At 36.4% G+C, this 23,312-nt stretch overlaps 2 protein-coding genes across 6 annotated transcripts in view; both read left to right on the top strand.

The window, feature by feature from the left end:
- Dyrk3 (Dual-specificity tyrosine phosphorylation-regulated kinase 3) overlaps positions 1-18,995 on the top strand; it is a 144,988-nt gene extending 125,993 nt beyond the window's left edge. Inside the window, exons 2-7 of one of the 5 annotated variants that reach the window (XR_012960131.1) lie at positions 2,460-2,616; positions 5,622-5,807; positions 8,201-8,303; positions 9,563-9,599; positions 9,635-9,767; positions 16,176-18,995. Coding sequence is in view for 3 of the 5 variants with exons in the window: in XM_076131343.1 (XP_075987458.1) it covers positions 2,460-2,616; positions 5,622-5,807; positions 8,201-8,303; positions 9,563-9,767 (651 nt within the window). In the remaining 2 variants the exon portion in view is untranslated. Of the gene's footprint in view, positions 1-2,459; positions 2,617-5,621; positions 5,808-8,200; positions 8,304-9,562; positions 9,768-15,190; positions 15,265-16,175 lie in introns of those variants that run through there. The other 4 variants (XR_012960132.1, XM_076131345.1, XM_076131343.1 and 1 more) reach the window with 4 other exon arrangements.
- Positions 15,351-18,995, top strand: LOC142984037 (uncharacterized). The gene is made up of 2 exons (XM_076131346.1): positions 15,351-16,327; positions 16,408-18,995. The coding sequence occupies exons 1-2, from the start codon at positions 16,146-16,148 to the stop codon at positions 16,556-16,558; spliced, it is 333 nt and encodes a 110-aa protein (XP_075987461.1). The 5' UTR covers positions 15,351-16,145; the 3' UTR covers positions 16,559-18,995.
- Positions 18,996-23,312: the final 4,317 nt, after the last annotated feature.

Here is a 23,312-nt window from a genome sequence, read left to right as displayed (position 1 = left end):
AACTTCAATCGTTTTTGATGAGATTAAAGTTACATAACCGTCCAAACAATATTCTACTATGAAAAGTTTATCCAATGCACGTTGTTTTCACAGATGCAACACGTGTTCACAATTGTTCACACAGCTTTGATATCCTTTGTACTCCAGGATATTGCCATCTATAAACTGTGAACGTTATTACTCTATTACGCTCGTACATTTTCACAACATGCAGATTTTCCGACCGCCATAGGAAACGGTTATTGCTTTGGTCATAATCACTTAGCTTGGCATGAGAACTAAGGAAAGCTTTAAGTTTGTTTTATTGCATAGATAATTGTAAAAGAAAGGACTTATTTTTATCTTTAACACGCAATTCTTAAAGGTGTTGTGTGAAGCGATTCTCTACCACTATCAACTACCGACAACCGGCTAAATATAGAATTATTTTAAATGAAAATCTGATCAACGCCTCTAGCGGGTGCCTTAGGAACCATTTTTGAAGTACGTTTCAAATGTCAAACTCTCGGAACTCGAAAGTAGCGAATTTACAGAATCGCGCTAAGAAGAGTCTTGAAACATCACAATGAATCTTGAAACAACACACCTATCACAAGACATACCTAATATATTATGTTGTAAATGTTGATGTAAACTACGACCGTTCTATTTTATATACTAAAACCATTATTTATTTGCTGAAATAACGACATCCAATGAGGTTACCGAATTACCAAAACATGTGCATTTGCAAAGTAAACAATCAAGTTCCTTTTATTTCATTCGCATTTAGGTTAAGTTTATAATAAATCATTGTATGCGCAGTACACTTTCCTTTTAAAATATCGACAAGAATCTCTTCCCACGTGAAATATTGACAATAACATACACAAATTAGGTTGCGTTAAAAGGGTTTGTATGTCGATAAAGGCACTCTACTCCATGGAACAACATCAACGTAATACAAATGTAAACAAATCTGTATTACTACGGAACCGGCGCTTCACACTCACGGTCAAACTGTGTTATTATATTCTTTAAGGTCTCGAAGTTTATTTTTCCTCGACTAAAATATACACTTAACGCGATTATTTTTGCTGCGCCATCGTGCAGGTACGAAAAGAAAAACAGGCATATTTTTTTCAAGCTTAACATCTAGAGATATCTACTGTTATGAAATAATTTCTAGTATGCTTACGTACACATAGGTATGTGCTCCACAAGTCAAACGGATTGTAATTCTAGCAAGCGGTGCAGACACCCCTATCCTCGCAATTGCGGTGTTTAATCTCGTTTCACCATGAAACGACGCTTTGAGTACTGCACAACGCAATTTGCGTCACTCGCGTCGGAATAGGCTTGTTTACACCATACATCTTTAAAAAGATTAAGGATTAATGAGTTATAACCAGGAAGGGATTACTTATAACAATCAATTTTACCAGTAAATTACTCCTGTAGATCGTAAAAGAAAAACTATTGAGAAAAACAAACAGATGCGACGTCCTTTTCACAGATCATTAATAAAAGTTTTATGTTTAGAGAATTAATTTTTCATTGAGCTACGTTGTACAGGGATCAAGGTCGTCTCATTGTTTTTCCTTGAGCCATCTCTTAGTCGGAAAATTCCGCTTTATTTTAACAATTTTCTCGAAATGGTTCTTGTCTCTGTCTCTCTTATTAATCTATTAAAACCTCTCTTTCCTGCGGAGATATCTGACGAAGGGTATATGGGTATAAATTCTAAGAATGTTTCATTATTGGATGAGCTACAGAAATAAATATGAATTTCCTAAACGTGTATTTAAATAAACAATTACAGTTGAGTGACTGGCCAAACGTTTCGTATTGTATATTTGCGTTTGAAGTTATGTTTAATTGGCGTAATATTTGCTATCGGAAATAAAATACTAAACGGGAAATATATTAATAAAACGTAACGTTTTGAATACAAATATCGCGTATGTTAGAATAAATAAACGCTTGCGGCTAAGTTTCCGTATTTTTCCTACTATTTATAAACCAGTAGCAACATTGTTTTGACTGTATTTGAATGTACTTAGAGGAAAACATTCGTACAATATTAGACAAAGCTTAGACAATTCAATATAAGTATAAGTCTTTATGTTCTAATTTAGTAGCAATAACCGGGTTGGCAGGTAGGAGACTCTTACTGAAAACCTGGGATGTTTATAATAATTCATGCTTAATACGCCACCGATGTCACCGATCTCATATTTTTTTAGTCACAATCTCACGCTATCTTGCAAATTAATACAAGTTAATGACTTTTCGGTATATAACTGATAGTTTCCTATATCCTTTCTTTTAGAGAGAGTCTATTTAACAAGATCCATCCATTGCAGTGGTTCACCATCCTAAGTGATACCAGCCATCACCCTAGTGGCAAGCTAGTAAGAAAAATTAAAACATAGTTACTTGTCTATTCTCATTCTAACATTGTCTTCTGTTGTCCTCAGGTGATAGACTTCGGCAGTTCGTGTTACGAGCACCAGCGCGTGTACACGTACATTCAGTCGAGGTTCTACCGCGCGCCGGAGGTCATGATGGGCGCCAGGTACGGCATGCCCATCGACATGTGGTCCTTGGGCTGCATACTGGCCGAGCTGCTCACAGGTAAACACACTTCATATTTATTTAACTATAATATAAGACATAGGATGTAATTAATAATTATTACTATAATCTGAACTATAGCGCGATTCTCTACGGATGCTCAGTCGGTACCAACAAGTATCGTAAATTTGACATTTGAAATGTACTGCAAAAATAGTCCTGACTGCGCCCGTGAGGGGCGCTGATCCGATTGTCATTCAACATTTCTTGACAGCTAGCCGGTCGTCGATAGTCAATAGTCGTAGGGAATCGCGCTAGATTAAAAAATAAGTTAACTTTTTTCTAGCATTGTTGATTTTATAGGAATGTGTGTGTTCAGCTTATTGTATTATGACTTAAGAGATTCGAAAAAAAAAATCCTTCATTTATTTTTAGTGGGCTTTACCGGAATTCTTCGTAAGCTGCTAAATTAGATGTAAAAATTGTACATAAAAATATAGGGTCTTAAAAGGAATTGTAATCGTTCTGAATATATGACGATAAAGTAAAAGATTATTTTTAATCCAAAATGTTATAACAAAAAAAGATAATCTTACTACATCTGGTATAATGAAGTAAGCTTATCTTATAATCATCATAGTCATTAGTCACATTAAATGATCACATATTCCATCCTACATGACCTGCCTTACACATTCTCAAGGCATACGTCGCGACTTAGTACACGTCGATGACAACGTAATCCATTCCATACTGTACACGCATTGCATTAAATATCTATCGTATGTGTCACATTTGGCAAACGAATAACTGTTTTTATTTCCTTCAAAAATATTTACAATAGTTATTGTATGAGTCATACTTTCACCCACTGCTCTTTTCTCATTGCTTACTGATTTTTTGGATGCTCTTTCCTGGTTTTTCCTTTGACGTAGATCAAATGACTCAGTCTTTAGCGCGATTCTCTACAGTGAAAACCATAGAGTATCGAGAGTTTGACATTTAAAATGTACTGCCAAAATAGTTTCTGCGACGCCCGCTAGAAGCGCTGAACCGATTGTCAAACAACATTTTTCGACTACTAGCCGGTTGTCGGTAGTCGATAGTAGTAGAATCGAGCTACTGACTATTTAATTGAATACTAAAACGTTATTAGATCACGAAACAGGTACATGATTTCAATTTCCCGTCTTAAGACATATTACTACAGATTACCAGGCATTTCTCTTATAATCTCTGCGATTGCGTGTCCCAACTTATCTTTACTTTATATCGCTAGTTCACTAGATAATTTATCGCCTGATTTCGCATACTGAGTTAACAAGTTCATACAAATTACGAAGCCTCGTTCACTATTAATATGTGTGGAATCATACTGGTTATGCCTCATTTGGTATGAAGAAGTCGTTTGTCGTACTCGCAGACAGGCTGACAGCTGTCAAGTCGTACCGGTATCGTTTCACTGTGACTTTTACAACTAGATCAGCCAGTATCAGCTGATGTCTAGGTTTTTTACACGTACGATATTTTCCCTGCATCTGTAATTGCAAAATAATAGCGTCCTTTAAATTAATGCAATCCATTGCCTTTTATTTCCAGACGATGAACGATAAAAATGCATATTCATCCAGCGTCGTATCGTTTTAACTTTGCTATAAAAGCTTGTCTTCGTTTTAAATTATTCAGCAAAGAATCTGAAAATCCTTTTCAAGATAAAACATTCACGCTATTTGGATTGCTAAAGTTTCATTCAGTAGAATTAAGCAATCAAATAAGGAGAAACGGAATTTTACATTTTCACTAACGACGCCCCATGAAGGAATCTTTACTCGGCCATTTTGCGCCAACAATTTGATTCCCCGTTCCCCATGGTGTGGGGTAACCCTTCGCTAAGGCGTTTAACTTCGCAGACACAAAAAATCCACAATTACGCTTTCTAGTCTGTCAGACAGTTAAAATAGCAGCATGACTAAAGAAGCCCTATTGCTTTTTGGAAGTAGTTCAACAAATTCTTGAAATCCTACACGCATATGAATTGTTGGATCGCATGACATGTAAACATAGGGATCAGAATTCAGTGGTATTTGGCTGTGATTTTATACTGGCGGGACGGAGAGCGGAGAGATTCATCTTTTACTACCTAGTATCTTGTAAAACTTGATCAAGATATGTATGAACGACCGTTTATTACGCGTTAGTTACCGACTTAAATACGGAATAGCGGTGTATAACAAGTTTTAATCCGCAGTGATACATAATTCGATTAGAATATCAGATATACGCAAAGTACAAGTAACTATTCATACGATTAAAAGCTCTACTTTTGCACTAGGTAGACCATGATTCTACACTCGACATGAAGGTGTAAAGAACGTAGTTTACACTGCATATCTTTTTATTCCATAACAGCAATCGCAAACACAGTTTATGGCTCTAAAAAGAAGCAGTAATGTCAAAAAAGACACCTTATTCTTATAGTAAAGTAACGTAGCGTGAATCCACTCACCCCGCTCCACAGTCCGCCATTCTCACTCCCCTATCTTATACTTTTTATGCGCTTCGCCAGTAAACATCGAATATTATGAACCTTGCAGCGTCTCCTATACAAAAATGCGTTCAAACAAAATTAGATGTCACAATGGATGGTGTTTTTGACATTGACAAATGGCCTGGCCGAGTGTTTTCCGACTGTGAATAGAACTAATCCATCTCGTTGTATGATGTCATTGAGGGCGATTAAGGGATTATGTAGATGGACAGAGTAACAAGGTCCATCTTAGTACAATCATGTTGATGGAAGCTAGCCGCTTCACATGTAAATGTGTTTCAAATGCTCTCATCTTGCTATCATATACTTCTTATATATGTAGGCATACTAATACTTAAGAAACCCGAGTTGAATTGTCCATTTCTTATTATCTTTGTTGTGTTTATAATATTGTTTTATGATTTACATAATATTTTAGGAAAACAAAGTGACTCTTTAGCTTTACAGCAAATATTGTTCTCACGATTTCAGATTGGGGAATTGACCTATATTAATATAATTTGTGAACTGTTTCCAGGGTTTCCGTTACTCCCCGGGGAGGACGAGGCGGACCAGATGGCGTGCATCATCGAGCTGCTGGGCATGCCGCCGCAGAAGCTCATCGAACAGGGCAAGCGCTCCAAAAACTTCATCAGCAGTAAGGGTCTACCGCGGTATTGTACTGCAACGACCTTAGCTGATGGTACTACAGTTCTTAGTGGAGGTAAGAACGAAACTACCAGTACCTCGATTCTCTACCACTATCGGTTATCTCGCTATCGACATTTTGACATTTAGAATGTACCGCCAAAAAAGTTTCTACGGCGCCCGTCAGAGGCGCTGATCAGATTTTCATACAAAATTTCTCGATGACAGGTCGGTTGTCGGTAGTCGATAGTAATTGAGAATTGAGCAACAGGAACCCCTTAGTAAGACGCAATTATGCGGTGATCTTAATTTTTTTTGTTGCTTGGTTAATTGATAGGCTGTTTTCAGGGTTCTATAAATGATTTCTAGGGATCATTCATCAATTTATTTTCGATTTGAATTTGTGTTTTAAAATGTGTGGCAATCATAAGTTTTCCGTCATATCTGTGTATAGATGCTTCGATTCCTGACGATATAACTGTAAATAATAACCCGCTTAAAATATTATTTTACCAAATAATTTATGAACTGATAACCTTTTATACGCCATTGTTATCATAGCAGAAGCCTACATTTAAACAATAAACCATTGTTTGTTATGATTGATCATAATCCGGCTGTTTTGCACGCCTATCGCTCGACATTGGGGTCGAAACTCAAGGATTAAGGTTATCAAGTCTGTCCGTGATGCTTATCATAGTACGACCCGCATTTCACCGTACTACCAAACAAACTTATGCATTGACAATTTATTTACCTACAAAAAACAAATGGATGATCATGATCTGCGTCGCCACGCCGCTACCATTGCGTTGGGAGGTCGTGGGTTCGATTCCCACATGGAACGGTTATATTATTTGTGCGATCCACAAATAATTGTTTCGGGTCTGCCTGTACTTTGTGTCCGATGTTTGTATGTTTGCAAAAGTCCCTGCGACACACGAGCAATTCTTAGTGCGGGAGTTGTCTTTTTAAATTAAATATTAAAAGAATAAAAAAAAAATCGTTTCGGACAAGATCACTGTTTTGCACGAAACTTACAGGATCTCCTTTAACAGGCATAGTTTTCTTTACTCGAGTAATATTTTTAGAACGTTCTCGAAGGTCAGTCATTACATACATACCCCTAAAGTCTGCTACACGTCTTTCATACCCCAGTTATTGTTTAATAAACGAGCAGTTGGTACGCCCATTACCGCCATTTATTTATTAATCACGTAGACCGAACGCCAGACGTTTACTGCATAGTTAAAAATAAATACAATCATCAGTGTTCAAAGAAATTCCTTAACGCCACGTAGTACTTTCACATGACGCTAAAATACTGAATGCTTGAATCATCTGTCGTTGTAAAAGATATACTGATATTTTAAACTTTCGTCACCAATCTGAGCTAACTGATTCATATAACGAACGAGTCACGGATATATTATACTCCATATGTAAAACATCTGTCTCGTGTATGTCTGACCTATTTAAAAGTATCAAGCCATCATAATTCCCAGCGCAATATCATTGTAGTTATTATACCAATAAACATTCTTTATGAATGAAATTCATGACAACGTGTATTACGCAATTTTAATTTTCTTGGTGTATTTTAATAAGTTCTTATGACATCTCGGATGGCCTGAATAGCTGTTCTTATTATTGAAGATATTATCTCAATATTGCTGAAAATTGTATATGATTTGTCCTCAATTAAATAATTATGGAATTAAAACCATAGGACAATATAACGGAAAAGGAGATTTGAAAGCAAAGAAAGGAGGCCTTGGTCTGGCAGTGGGACACAAAAAAGAAATTAAAAAAGATTTCTAACTTTTTCACTATTTTGTATCATATAGAGATGTAACAAAAGTAAAAAATATTAGTTTCCTTAATTTGGACTGACTATTTCTCGTGTGGCACAGTTCATTGCACCTTGAAATTTCGTATGATTAAGTTAATGCATACAATATTTAATCAAGACAGTAGGAACCACGGTCGGACGCTATGTATAAATTTGCGCAAACTGTCTGCCTCAGTGCTTCTCTTGGTGTACTGCCAAATGAGGCTGATATAATCTAATAGTGTTTGTCACTACGGTACCCGGTTATGTGAACAGATTCTAGTATATAAATTTTATGTAATTGGACTATTGTATCTCTTAGTTCCATATACTTTTACGGAGAATGAAAGTACTGAGTTGACAATTTAATCTAAAACCTCTTTTCGGATTAATAACATGTTTCGGTCTGATAAATGTTGCAACTTACGATCGAGAACAAAAATAGAAAAATGTTTTTCATCACAAAATGTCAATATCAATTTTATATTTAAAGCAGTCTCAGTATCAATTTAATGAAAATCTAAAACTTCTAAGAATCTTCAGAATTAATTATTTCAGCGAATTTATTTGTTCTTAAACATTTTACCAATTCAGTTTATTGATAGTTTGAAATTAAAGGTGTGGGTTGTATTTTCCAGGAATGTCTAGAAGAGGCAAGCCCCGAGGTCCCCCAGGGTCAAAGAGTTTCGTCACAGCATTAAAGGGCTGTCAGGACAAATTCTTCATCGATTTTATTAGACGGTAAGTTCTATACAGCTAGAGAATTTTATACCTATGAAATGTAATAATTATTACTTTTAATTCTGACTTCATCACTATCCTCCGGTTTCTGAGTACATTTAACGGTAGTTTATCTATTCAATAGCGTCAAAACTAATAGAATAGATAAACTACCGTTAAATGTACACAGAAACCGGAGGTATATAAGCCACCTTAATTTGCGCTTGTCTTTGTACGACTTTCCCCCACTAACCCAACTGGTCCCCAACTTTGGTTTTATTTTGTACTCGTTGATAATATAATTGTAATACAATAATACAAGTACTTCAATGCTAGATTTAGTAGATATACAAAAGCAAAGAAGCACTTAAAATTTATATGTAATTAATTACTTTATTAGTCTTTATTATTACTCACGCAAAGTACTTTTAATCAAAAATCCTGGAAGCTAATTTCATACCGTTTTCTCAAGCAGGAAATTTCATTAAGAATGTTGACATATTTTTTGTGTAGAATATTTTCCCTTAATTTTGTTTCAAAGTAGAAAGTTGTAGACGCAAATTGAACGTGTAAATGAATTTGACAGATTTATAATGAACTTGGAAAGATATTCAATCGCCTTTGAATGTATATTAGATTTTTTCTTCGAATCATGTAAAGGAAAATTATTTTTAAGCAATGTATGAAACATAAAATTCAAGTAAAACCATCGAAGTGAACGATTTCTTACAAATAAGGATTTCCGCACAATGTTTTACACAGTCCCGCTTTATGCCGTAAACACTTCGGGGAATTATATACAGGTAATTTAATAATATTCCATGGGATACGACGGTCTTGAGGAAAATGAACGCAATAATTAGAACATAAGACGTGATTTAATTGTTATTAAGTGTTATGTCATGATTTATTTGGTCTTTATTACGTCTGATTCTAAATTAATTATTATGTAACTATCAAGTATTTACCTTATGTGTTTCAAGTTGTGAAAAAAAGCAGTTGTATTATACTGCTTTTTTTCACAACTTGCCGCACTGCCGTGTCCCAAGATAACACCATATTCTTATAAACTTTCTATCGTATTTGTAGAAAGTAAACTTAATTAATTTTTCTTATTATTTATTGTTGTCAAATATGTTGGTGCTGCTGTGCGAAAATTGTATTTATCTAAATTGTAATAGCTAAGTTTTTAATTAAAAAATGGTGTGTTTAAAGTTTCCTATGTGTGGAAAGGTTTTTAATGCAAGGTAATGCATGAAAATGGTGTGTCGGTGTTACAGATGCCTGGAGTGGGACCCGGAGAAGCGGCTGACGCCGGCGGCGGCGCTGCGGCACGCGTGGCTGCGGCGCCGCCTGCCGCGCCCGCCGCACGACGACGAGCCCGCGCCCGCGCCGCTGGCGCTGCCGCACTCGCTGCCCGCCAACCACGTTAGTATAGCGCACCACGCCAAGCGCCTCGCGCACCCCAAGTGCACTGATAAATAGGTTTGTGCAGCTTCTTTTCTTTTGGTTTTTTTTTATCCCAGGGCATTTTTCTGTGGATTTTTGGCTCCGTACGCAGTTAACAAAAAAAATTACCTTCCTTATCCCACTGTGGGTATACTAAAACTATTTAAAAAGTAACCTACTCACGATCGAGGGGTATGAAGCTTTTTTTGGATGTATGATGAGTAACATTCATTTAACTTTGGGTAAACTAAAACTTTGACAAAGTATCTCAGTTATCGCCACAGGCCCTGATGCTAATAAAATCACCTAAACTAACTGAGAATCTAACAGTTAACTTTAACAGAATACATTTTTAAGCGAATACATTAGTTACTTAGCTAATTACATCAATCTTAAGCTGAAAACTGCTTGTTAATAAGTAGCTTTTAAATACTCAAGCAACATAATTAACATAAGGCAAATATGAGTTCACAATTTGCAATATCGCTCACTCGCAAGGTGCTGGTGGCACAAATATTATAGAGGGAGAATCGGCTGTCCAAAACCAAAACCTAGCAAGGGACATTTTTACTCAAACACCTTTTCTTTAACCAATATTTCTAAAATTTTTTGCTGCGTCTTTTCCAAAAACACCTGTATTTCTATCTTATATAGAATCAAAGTTATGAACATGCTTAAACCTAGCAAGTGCCATTCGTACTCGGAGGTTACAAAATCAAAAAGCTAGTAAGTAACATTTCCAAGTTCAAAATCCTATCAAGTACTATACATGCTAGGTTTTTGTATTTGCGAATTGAACTTACTAGGCTTTTGAATTTGGAATTGGTATTTTACTAGGTTTTTAATCTTGGAAACGTCCCGTACTTTGTTTAAAAAACTACTGAGGTATATAGCAATAGTAAAAGCAAAAAAATAGTAAGTCACCATGCGGACCGCTGCGAATGTAAATAATGTTGTTTATTTTATTCTTAAATACAATACAAAATATTTGTTTGTCTGTCTGTTTGTCTGTCTGTCTGTCTGTCTGTCTGTCGGTCTATCTGTCTGCATATTCTTTATAGCTGACCCGTGCAACTTCGCTTGCGTCACATAAGAGAGAATGGGTCATGATTTTCCCCGTTTTTGTAACATTTTTGACTGGTACTCTGCTCCTATTGGTCGTAGCGTAATGATATATAGCCTATAACCTTTCTGGATATATGGGCTATCTAACACTGAAAGAATTTGTCAAATCGGACCAGTAGTTCCTGAGATTAGCACGTTCAAACATACAAACAACAAACTCTTCAGTTTTATAATATTAGTATGGATAGTAAATATTATAGTATAGATAGAAACAAAAACTACTGGACGGATTTTAACGAAACTTGCTACAGTTATACTTCATACTCCTGGGCACGTCAAAATATACTATTCATCGCGCTATAATCAGTAGGAGTAGAGCAGTGAAAGGAAATGTTGAGAAAACGGGAGAAGTTACTTGATTTTTTAAGTTTCTGTCGCGTGTGCAGCTTCAATGGTTAAAGCTACAGTGAAACCAGGTATAACGGACATTTCCGACTAATAAATATAAATGCGAAAGTTTGTGAGTATGTTTGTATGTATGTATGTTTGTTACTCTTTCACAGAAATACTACTGATCCGATTACGATGAAATTTGGTATGTAGGTAGCTGAAGACCCAGAATAACATATAAGCTACTTTTTATCCCTAAGTTTCCCAGGGATCGGGATTTACACGGGGATAGTTCCAAGCGGACGTTTATAGAAACCAATTGAAAAACCTAGGTAGAGATGTTACTAGGTTTTTGCTATTGGTTAAACATCATACATATTTTAAAGTATCTAAAATAGTCATTTGTAAGGCACATAAAAATTGTCTAAATGCACTTATGTTAAATTTTACTATTCCACAAAGTAAAACAATTTATAATTATTCATTAGGAAACAAGACAGGTATAAAAAAGTAATTCTAATCCAAATGGCAATAGAAAATCTTTCAGGTCTTCTCCTGTATAATTAGGTCAGATGCACTTGCTAGGTTTTGGTTTTGGACAGCCGGAATGCATGCGGTGCCAAATAATTCTATATGAAAAATACTCTTTATTGTGGAAATAACATGACTTATGCCTGGTTTAACTTCTGGATAAGCAGTGGATAGCTTATCTGCTATATTGATAATTTATCTATAGGAGGTGAAGCTATACACATATTCGGTTCGGCACATTCGGCTTGGCAATATTTATAAAACAACAAAACCGACTCGACTCACTTGTTCGGCTTGTGCCGATCGGATTCATCTACATATATTCGGTTTTGCCGCCCGGCTAGAACGATTAATGCCAAACCGATTATGTGTGTAGCATGTCTTATTCGCTATTTATCCGTAAGTTGAGAATCTGGCAGTTAACTAAAAAGTTATTTATAAATGATAAATAAGTATTGTATGTGGGTATCCAACGCTTGGCGTGGTGCACATAGACAATATTTAGTTTTTTATTGTTATCTTATTACCACAAACAATATTATTTTATTTTAAGTTCTTAATTTTATTTTATTTGCGCGTTTATTTTAAGTAAAAAAAAATCTACCCTCATTTTGCATGATTTTTGATAAATTATGTTTTTTCATAGTGATAAACGTATAATAGTCCATTGAAATGTTACATGAGATTTACATTTATTAGAGGACGCAATTTTATTTTTGGAACATGTAGGGGGGGTCAATAGAAGCTTAACTTGAAGTTTGTGGGGTCGCCACTCTTGTCCCCCGGCCGCCATCTTGGAAAAGGGGGTGGAAATACTTTTTTCGCTATATCTCGGAAACTATGCGTCTTACAATAAAATTATAAAAGCATAATTTGTAGCAAATTATTTTGTCTACAAATATGTTACAGAACTTTTTGCCCTAAATTAACAATTAAAGAAGTTATAAGCAAAAAAGTGCAATTTTTTTTATAATTATTTTCTTTATTGCTCTATAACTTTTTTTAGCGACAGCCACGCGGATGGATCTCTGCGGTTAAGCCACGCTTGCCCAGGTTGTTTTGTGGATGGGTGACCATCTTACACATATCGAGTTCCTCTCTGTTTCGGAAGGCACGTTAAATTGTGGGTCCCGGCTGTCATTTTCGAAGATATTTGACAGTCGTTAACAGTACTCGGAAGCTTGAAAGTCTGACAACCAGTCTTAACCAGGGGTATCGTTTTATATCCCAGGTAAATGGGTTGTGGATGTCAGATAGGCAGTCGCTCCATGTAAAACACTGGTATTCAGCTGCATCTGGTGAGTCTGGAAGCCGACTCCAACATAGTTTGGAAAAAAGCCAAAGCTGATATGAATAAATTAAAAAAAATTAACTCAGACCAATCTTGTGGAGTATTTTTCGAGGAAAATTTTGTCGTATATTTTTTTTTAATTTCATTAATTAGAAACTCAGTAACAGTGCTCCGAAATAGACCGGATTGGGAAAGAAAATTTTTGTAAAAAATATTTCACTATTTTGCTTATAACTTCTTTAATTGTTAATTTAGGACAAAAAGTTATTAGACATATTTGTAGGCAAAATAATTTGCTACACATTATGCTTTTACAATTTTATTGTAAGACGCATAGTTTCCGAGATATAGTGAAAAAAGTGTTTCTACCCCCTTTTCCAAGATGGCGGCCGGGGGACAAGAGTGGCGACCCCACAAACTTCAAGTTAAGCTTCTATTGACCCCCCCTACATGTTCCAAAAATAAAATTGCGTCCTCTAAGAAATGCAATATTCGGCCCTCAAATTGTAACATTTCAATGGACTATAATGTTTTATTAATAGTCTACCAATTTTGTACCAAGGTATTGCGTTTTTGATCTGTATTTCTTAAATAATAGTTACGCATACACTTTGCTTTGCTGTGCTGATTGATTTCAATCATTAATTAATTATAAAAATACCTAAGCCGGCTTCCTATTGCAAATCGTTAGTATCACCTAAAAGTCATATTATTATTTTTATTTTTCACAAAGCATTGACGCAGGTAACTTCATATTCATATAAATTCTAGATTTAGCATTGATCACTTGAATGATTAAGCATGCATAACCGCTGGCTCTAAGTTATATCACATTAATGTTACGTTCTCCACTGAACTGAGTGAATGGAGCTGTATTTTTAGATCACAGGTCAGTCTCACTGTGAAATAGAAGCGTTATAGAGCGTCAAATATGTTAGAATTGAGTAACATGATTTAAAAATTATGACCGTGAATTTCTGTCTTAGGCTCTCGTAAAAGAATATCTTGTTGCACATTGCTTGCACATGCTTGTTGATAATTTTAACAGTTTAGATACAAATTAACTTTGTTTAAATTAATAATAAGGGTTAAAAACTATTTCCGAAGATCTGCATAGGCTCCCGTAAAAGACGATCTTGTTGCACAATATGGCGTATTGCAGAATATTATTGACCGTATATATTTTTTGAATTGTGCAATTAAATTGTGTCTATTTGCACAATATTATAGTAAGCCAAAAGGCAATCCTTGCTGCTAAATAGATGGGGGTTACCATAATAATATTAAAATAATTCTGGTTCCGTATAATTATCCCTATCCCTTATTGTCAATGCCCCATTAACCACAAACAAGGGGCCTAACAATAAATAACATCAAACTATAATTTGTAATAAGCAGTTGTCGACAAGCACTAGTTTCTCAATTAACATAATTAAACACGGACATTATATCAAACGTCCTACTATTAATAGCAAATTGGGGACAAATCTATAAAACAAGCGCAGCTGGTAATTTTATAGCAATTAGCATAGACGTTTGATGAAATGTTTAGTTTGTCACGCGAATGCAGCATGCAATAGATCGTTATCTATCCTGTCCCAGTTAATCAAGCGTTTAAAACCGCTTGCGTTGTGACGGGCATCGAGACAATGTTTACGAGGAGAAATCAAATAGACTGTAAACATTTATGCATTTTTCGTTTTATTATTTTGTTTAGTAGAGTTTCGGAATGTTGTTGCTTTGCTATTATGAATTTAAGTAGTATTTTTTAATCTGTATTTTACGACGATTTAATAATTTGGCATCTAGATTGCATGATCTTAGATTTGATTTATCAATGTATAATAACAGAATTGTTGATATTGATATAATATATTCACATAACTATACTGTGTCACTAATTTGAATTTTAGTTTTCTTATGTCTGTCAATATGGGAACAATGGTAAAATGGTTTGGGTCCATACTGACTTGAATCAACGATCCGCGATTCACGATTGGATTGCGGAGGAAACACGAGTCCTGCGTTAATACGATATTGTTAATTAACATTGACGTGTGATTTAAAAATTATCTTACAGCCGTGAGAGATCGGAGTGCGGTGGACCTTTTGGTGGTTTGGGTTGATTATAAGGGTGTTGTTCCACGGCAGGCAGTAGTTATGACGTGCGTGTTGTCCGCAGACTAGCGGCGGGTGCGGGGTGGGCGGCGCGGGCGGGGCGGGCGGCGGCGCGGGGGCGGGCGGCGCGGCGGGCGGCAGCGGCGGCGCGCGCGCCGGCTCCCTGCGCACGCCGCTCGCGCGCACGCCCGTCACCTTCACCGCCTCGCAAGTCGCCAGTCAGTACTGCACACACTCACTAGCCGACACATCGGCAAGCTTATCCTCTCGAGCGCCCCAACGTCAAAATTCAAATATACCGTTAAGCGTCCGGGCCAAAAATGGCGCGCGAAATTGAATTGGCGGTTGGCGTTTAAGCGTCGATTCCGTCATATTTTAATACTAACACCCTAGACATACCTTATATATTTGAAATCTACATAAAATTTGCTATAGATTAAAACAATAAACCACAAATAATATTTGATAGTGCTAGCACAATAGTCGGTTTAATCTGAATATTGTGTGCTTTAGGCATGTGTTTGAAGAAAGTCTAATAAATATTTTTAGGCAAAAAAAATAATATGACGAAAGGTCTTATCGTGTAGTTAATGAATAATGACATAAAAATATAACTGTAAAATATACTCAAATCTTTAAAATTAGTTAAAAAAAGTATTTACAATATTGGTCATAAAGGAACATGTCGTTGGGTCAGATGTTGTTTATGGTGCTCTCTGGCCTATATCAACCACTTATTCAAGTGTGTGCATTAGATCGTCGTCTCGTTTCATCAGCTTCAATGTCAAATATGTTTGAAAGGAATAAAGATAGTTTTAGTATTTCTTTTTTACGTTTTTTAAATGTAAGATCGTTTTGCCGTACCACGGTGGCGGGGCGCTTGACGGGGGTAGCACTTTCAACCGTGACACGGTGGCCGGGCGCTTGAGAGGTTATTAACATTACAATTATTTCTAGAACGAATAAAGAATGAGCGAAATACTTTTGCTGTGACGAATCACATTGTAACCCTCTTTAAAATGTGGGACCGCATCGTTCGTCTGTTACAGAAGCGAAACTGCAGGCGGCGCTGTCGGAGGAGAGCGGCGGGTCGTCGGCGGGCGTGGCGGGCGGCGCGTGCCAGCGCTACTGGGCCGCCGCCAAGCTGCCGCACCTGCCCGCGCCGTCCTAGCGGCCGCCCGAGCCGCGCCGCCTCGCCAAGGTAGGCCCGCGCGCCTGTGTCCGAGCGTGACCGTGACGTGACGTGACGTGACGTGACGTGACCGTGACCGCCGTGTGCAGGTGTCGTCGCTGGAGGCCGGGCGGCGCGGCGCCGGCGCCCGCCTGGAGCTGGAGCGGCGCAGCCTGGACCTGGAGCGCGAGCTGCGGCCCGACCGCGACTCCGACCAGTCGCTGGACGAGCGCGAGCGCGTGTGACCGCGCGACCGCGTGACCGCGCGACCCCGCGCGACCTCGCCGCCCCGCGCCTATTGATCTCACTAAGTAACGTAGGACTGAGTGCCGGTGCCTGGACCTCCGCGCGGCTCTAGTGTAAGCGAACGAAGTGTGACTAAAATAATTTAACATTTTTCTACAGAATCAAATGTCATTTTTACGTTTAAATAATTCGATTTAAGTTAATTTTTGTGTAATTAGTTAATTTGTTCTCAAGTGATATGATGAAGCTGTATTCGTAACGAAATGGTGACCTTATAATCGGAATTCTTAAAGGATATAAGGGTAGTTAGTTACAAGGCCTTTGAATTAGATTAAGGAGCTAAGCTACGCGAGGTTTTTTTGTCGAATTAGCGTAGTGGTTGTTGTGATTCATTGATATGATTTTACATTATGATTTGTGAAGCGCTCGTATACTCGCGCCGGTGGGTGATATAATATTGTATCTTGAGCCATACTTATATGGAGAGTTACACTTATTATATAGCGCATATTAAGTACATTTTACAGCATTTTTATTTTACTACTTTATATACACACAGTATATAGTATATTATTATTTTGTTGTCGAAAGTTGTCAAACATATCAAAGCATGAGCATTTGTTATAGAGCTGTACTTGAGTGAGCACGCGCAGGATCGAGGTAACTGTGCGTTGTATGAACCTAGTCGACACTCATTATTGTAAAGTATAGGTGTACGTTAGCTTGTAAGAATTGATTCAATGATGTATACTAATGTGTGTTTGGAGCGATTCTTCCGAGATGTAACGAATACTTACCTCGAACTTGGCGTCTCGTCACACGCGTAATATGAGACTATTACATGTGTGACAGTAGTAACATGCGTGTACCGTAGCGACCTAGTGTTATATAACAATGTGACGTCGTGTTACACTGTCACGCTGTTATGTAACACTGTTTCTGTTAGCTGTCTGTCTGTCATGTGCATGTTTTTGATACAATCGTAGGAACTTCCGACATCCGTGTATTAGTGCAATGTTTGACATTTAATATGTTTTAATTTCGTCTTCCTGATATTATTATATTTGTAACAATTTACAAAAGGCCTATGATGTTTATATTCAATTAACATGCATTTTTATTTTATTTTTATTTTTCGATTTAGTTTGTAGTTTTCTTGGTACATAAGATCGTGTATCACAAACTTATTATGGCTTACAAATGAAATGTATTATTTCGATTTTGTGGGATTGTATTGGAGCAAGCACTTATGAAACTTTATAACGCGTATATTAGTCAATGTTGTATAAAATTAATCACGAATAGGATTGTTGTATGTATATTACAGGTATTTGTACAATGTCTTTTGTATGAGATATTACTTTTTGATACCAGCCTGTTTATTTGGCACGGAATGTTCCTCAAGTTTTATAATAAAAACTATAATTATTGGTAACACGAGTAAGGTTTCAGCATCGTCCCTCGCCCACGGAACCCCTCTGTAAAGTTAAGTAAAGTTCCGTACGTGCTTGCTTGCCCCGAGCGTATTTTATCATTTGACCGTATCTCACTATACTCAATATAGCATTTTTATTTGGATAATTGTGTTTAAGTTGACTGCCGTTTTCTTATAATTATGCTCAATAAATAGTTTAATGTCTTAGTAGTCTGGATCGTCTTATTTAGACATTAATAAAATTGTGCGATGACCTTAGTTTATTATTTGCGACGTGACGATACATTTATTGTTATAGGGCCGCCGTACACTGGCGGCTTTTTGTGACCAAGTAGAAGTTGTGGCAACCGATGTGTATGTGGTTGTGTCGTAGCTAGTGAGGTGGTCAGTGTGCGGCGCCGACGTAATGGAGTGATACCAAAACATGATATTGTATGTGTACTTGTGTAGCTTGTACAGTCCAGTTCTTAGTTTCTGTCGTGTTAGCTTGTGTCGGCTTTACCCAGCTGTTGTGTAGCGTATGTGGCATTGTTTCGTTCTAATCACAATTTGTGTATCATCACGGCTATCCCATAGCGATTTAAGGTATTTAGTCAATTATTGTATAGCTTTTTTTTAACTTTGGAAACGTGAGGGCTGAGAGTCAATTCGTTCAGCCTGTTGTTCAAATCGTGATAGTTTAATGTTGGTAACGTGTTTCTAACTCCTCCACATTGGCGTTGACTCTCTGGCTCGACTTGGCATCGATCAGTATTAATCATAACGTTCATCTCTCGACTCTCGCAACATAACTGCCAAGTACCTATAGTTAAATTAAGTATCGTTTGCTATAACACGACTATAGCGACATTACTAGTTACTACAACATTTTAGCTTTCGTTGGAACGCATTTTCTCTTATACCTAGTTATTTTTTGTGAAAATATTTTTGTTCTCATTTTATATGTAAAAGCTGGTGTTTCACCTCTTGAAACTCGTAACTACAATGTGAATATAAAATAAATGAGTTATATAAATATATTCTTGTGTTCTTTTCTACCATTAACCCCTTTCCAGGATGAACTTGGACCAATATGAAAAAGAGAAAGCCTAAGAGTACAGTTAAAATTCATGTAACTTACCGAAAACTGTTATAACTTTATCACTAGTACGAAAACATTTTTTGTTCCAAAAAAATAAAAGACAATGTTTGCAGTATACCTACAAATTACTAAAAAAATCAGATATACGTATACTTGAACTAGCGTTTGATTCGTAAGTTTAGCTTATCGATTCAATCTACTATCATCGACAATCAAATAGGTAACTTAGTTAAAAGTTAGTTACATATTTCACAATGCAAGAAATTGTGGAGTAAAAGCCCATGCACGGAAGAAAGTCCTTGTCAATAAGATAAAAATCAAAATTTTTGCACTAAGCGGCTCCTACTAAGTGCAAATTGTACGCACTAGTCATCACAATTGCACCTGTTTGTAGGCCTTGTTACTTTGATCTGATTTAACATACTTGAGGTTTATCTGTTACAGTCTGTTGAGATAAACTTTACAACCTAGTGCCTAGGAAACTTACAGACACATAGTAATGCTGATATGGCGTATTCCTTGCGACAATATTACTGCATGTTCTGAAAGAGCTGGCTTAGCATTTATTTTAGGGTGTATCTACGGCGCTCATGATTACTATTGGATGCCTTTGGTGATACAAACAAAATATGGGTAAGTAATATTAGGATTTCTCGCCTCAGGGCCTCGAGTTCTCAAAATGCAGCCCGATGTTTGCTAAGATATTTTTTTCAACATTATAGCTCGCACCTTTTGCATAAGTATATGTAGGTAAAAATTGGATTTGTATAGCATTGGTGAAACAAAATTTGAGAAATCTCTACGCGTCGGTGTATACCTTAGAACATTGTAGCAGGCGTTTAATAGCTCATGTAGCTTAGCTATATGCAGCTAATGAGTTCTATTAACCACGAAAAGAAAGAAGAAAAGACAATGTGATACTTTGCTAACCCATTGCTGGGCAATTCTCCTCTCGGAATGGTGGAGGGGCTAGGCTTTGATGTCACTACGATGACTAAATAAATTAGCAAATAGTTCGCAGTAAACTATTTGCTAAATGTGGAAAAACCTAAACTGTTTTGCGTAACTTTTGCGCAGATCTCTATGATCATATCTCAAAAGATTACATCTAAGAAGTAACTACTCTTATTGTGCCGATAGTTATCTGAGCCGTTTATCTCATAAATGCGTACGTAAATAGTACCTTTTGAAGTTGATACGGTTAACGCGACATGCTATTTTTAATAGAAGGTTCTTCCAACTTCATAATTGAATGGTATGATTAATTTTGCAATTGACAACAAATGATGTGTTGCTATAAAGACAATAGAACAATAATTACGATGATCTCAGAAACCTCGCCAATCAATACTAATCACAGTTCAGTTTTTTCAGTCTTTAATTAAAGTCGAAGCCAAGACTAATCGCTAATTAAGATTCATCAATATCTGCAAGATATCTATGATTGTTCAGACTGGAATCTAACGGTCAACACTCTAACAGATCGTACTAAAAATAGCAAATAATAATCCCCATGTATCCGACAAGCGACTGCGAGTGCGCAGTCCAGGTGGGTGCGAATTATTTCCTGTCACTCGTCGTTGGTGCAAATACATAATGATATTTGTACCTCGGAGTGCAACGCGACGAGTCACTACGCTCACTTTGTCGGCCTCGTGGCCGTCAGATAGCTCTCAAGTGCCGCTTCACGTTTTGTAAGTGACAGTCCATCGCTGCCCGACTGTCACATCGCGCGCAATTTCGGCTGTCGAACGTCGCGTGTTGGCGGGAAAATAATTTAAAAACGAAATGTTTAGTGTTTGTGGTACTCGTGAATGGTGAAGTTTTATCGTGAAATATTGTGTTAATTTTTTTTGGTAAGTTTTTTTCAATTTACAATTTAAAACAATTAAGTACACACCGTTTAAAGTTAAATATCTATTCAATTAGACTTAGACTAAGTGTAACGTTAATATTTTACAAAACTATTTACGTGAAAAATAATATTAGTTTCGGTATTTTTGAAGAGGGTAGACAGAAAATTTTAATAAGAATTTAAAATTAAATAAAATTATGTTAATTACATTAACTTATATTCGTAGACAGATCGTCCTCGTGAAGTATGTTTATAAATAAAACTCAGCTGTTTATTCATCGATTAAATACAGTTCATGTATTAAGTACTTTCCTTTAGCCATATATTCATTTATATAGCATTTCAGGTAGGTAAATTAAAGTATAATATTCTCTCTTATAATAAATTATAAGTCAATGGACCAAGTAATTAATACTTTCGCTCAGAAATATGTCATTTACAAAACAAATAAGTAACTCCATAGATAATTCGGCCAGTGATTAAATACAGGCAAAGGAAATGTTCCAATCGGCCCGTCTGTCAAAGTGACACTAATTGATATCCATGTACAGGCTAATGGGAAAATAAATGTAAAAGTAATTTATAATATTATCGAGATTTGTCACGGGCCGGAGATGTAGTTAGTCTAGGCTTTGTAACGGTGTGTTGGTCAGCATACAGCTACTGATTACTTAGTAATAACACAGTAATTTTATTTAAAATTATGGGTTCCGAAAGACATCTGTTTTAAATATATGTTGATATAAAAAAATCATAATATTTTATTATTTACATAAACTTCATCAATCACATATTTCAGCCTATTCTTTAAGAAAACTACGTGTGATATTATTTAAGGTGTCTGTAATTAAATTAATGTATAGGGTACATTCTTTCGTATTATGATCTTCTAAATTCGACTTCCTCCGCCTAGAAAGCACCTACTCAGAGTACCTACCTAATAAGCACTTATCCTATTATAATATAGTCATCCAGGTTATAAGCTATTCGTGTAACAAAGACCCGTACATACATCGCATTTACTTATAAGGATTATTAGAAGTACCTAAACATAGCGTTTACTTACCTGAACAAAATATAATACTTTTTTCGATATTTTAAGAATCACAGCACAGAAACTCAATGAATGAGATTTTTAAATCTGTTTTTACTAAAGACATGCAATGCGAAGATAGTTAAGACCCCATTACTATGACACTGTTACAATTTTACTGTACTCATTAACACGTTAGTTATTTACATTCATACAAAGTACACATGCTTAAATGAGCATTGAGCGTGCACTTACACAACACACTTTTGGTACTCTTACACTTTCCGAAACTGGCATATATCCAGGCTTTGCCCGCATTGTTTTCTAAAGTTTCGTGCCCGAAGTAAAACGGGAGCCCTATTTCTAAGACTTTGCTGTCTATCTGTCTATCACCAGGCTGAATATCATGAACCGTGAAAGTTAGACGGTTGTATTTTTTTGTTGAATAAATAGTTATTTTACAAATAAACATTACGCCTTCCCATAGAGGTAGGCAGAAACCAGATAACGGCACTTGGTACGATCCTTACAAACCGCCTCTGGTTCATTCACATCCATACATCTTGTCATACAGGACTGTTAGTTACGAGTTCTACGCACCTGACCTTAGTCATAATTATTTTCTGAGGTAATAATATTATTTAACATCCCGTCCAATATATATCTAAAAGGAGGACAAAATAAAATACACTCACAGCTTATAATATTAGTATGCACTACATAGTTTCGATCGCAAATATTGCATTATGCTTGATTAAAAGCGATTGCGTCAAATCATTTGTAACGTCAAAGGCCACTTGATGTAGTCTGGTTTCTTTTCTTACTTGTTATTATGTAGATTTATCCATAGATATATTAGGTGTACTTTTCGTGCTATTTTGCATTCGTCTGTGGATAGACTAGTTAGGATGCTGTACAGTATTTAATAAGGGCTGCTAGATAACCGGGAAATCCCGTTTTTATCAAGGACTTATTTTGTCCCGTCTACTGTGAAGTGCTAATTATCCATCTGTCAAGTAAAAAGCAAAAAAAAAACTTAAGCCGTTAGCATAAACGTTGGGATTTTCCTGGGGGCTATAAGTCTGTATCTGGGAAACCCTACTTTTAATTATTTCAAGAAATCATCAAGCTTAACCCTAGGGACGGCTTTGTTCTGGAAATGATAAGTCTGTTTCTAGTTTAAAAGGACCACTATATAGTTCGAAAACTTGGAAGACCAAAATTAAGTAGCTGTTTCAGACAAACCATCTTCAGTTGCATAAACCTGCGGGAAATAAAGTTCAAAAATTCAGAATTTTCTATACCTCTGGCAGCCTCGTACCTTACTTATTCAGTTATTTATAGTGTCAAATGTAAAATGTTATA

The sequence above is a fragment of the Anticarsia gemmatalis genome, chromosome 25 (assembly GCF_050436995.1).
Source record: "Anticarsia gemmatalis isolate Benzon Research Colony breed Stoneville strain chromosome 25, ilAntGemm2 primary, whole genome shotgun sequence".
Classification (NCBI taxonomy): Eukaryota; Metazoa; Arthropoda; class Insecta; order Lepidoptera; family Erebidae; genus Anticarsia; species Anticarsia gemmatalis.
The sequence above is the reverse complement of the archived record's forward strand: the minus strand, read 5'-3'. Positions and strand labels throughout refer to the sequence as shown.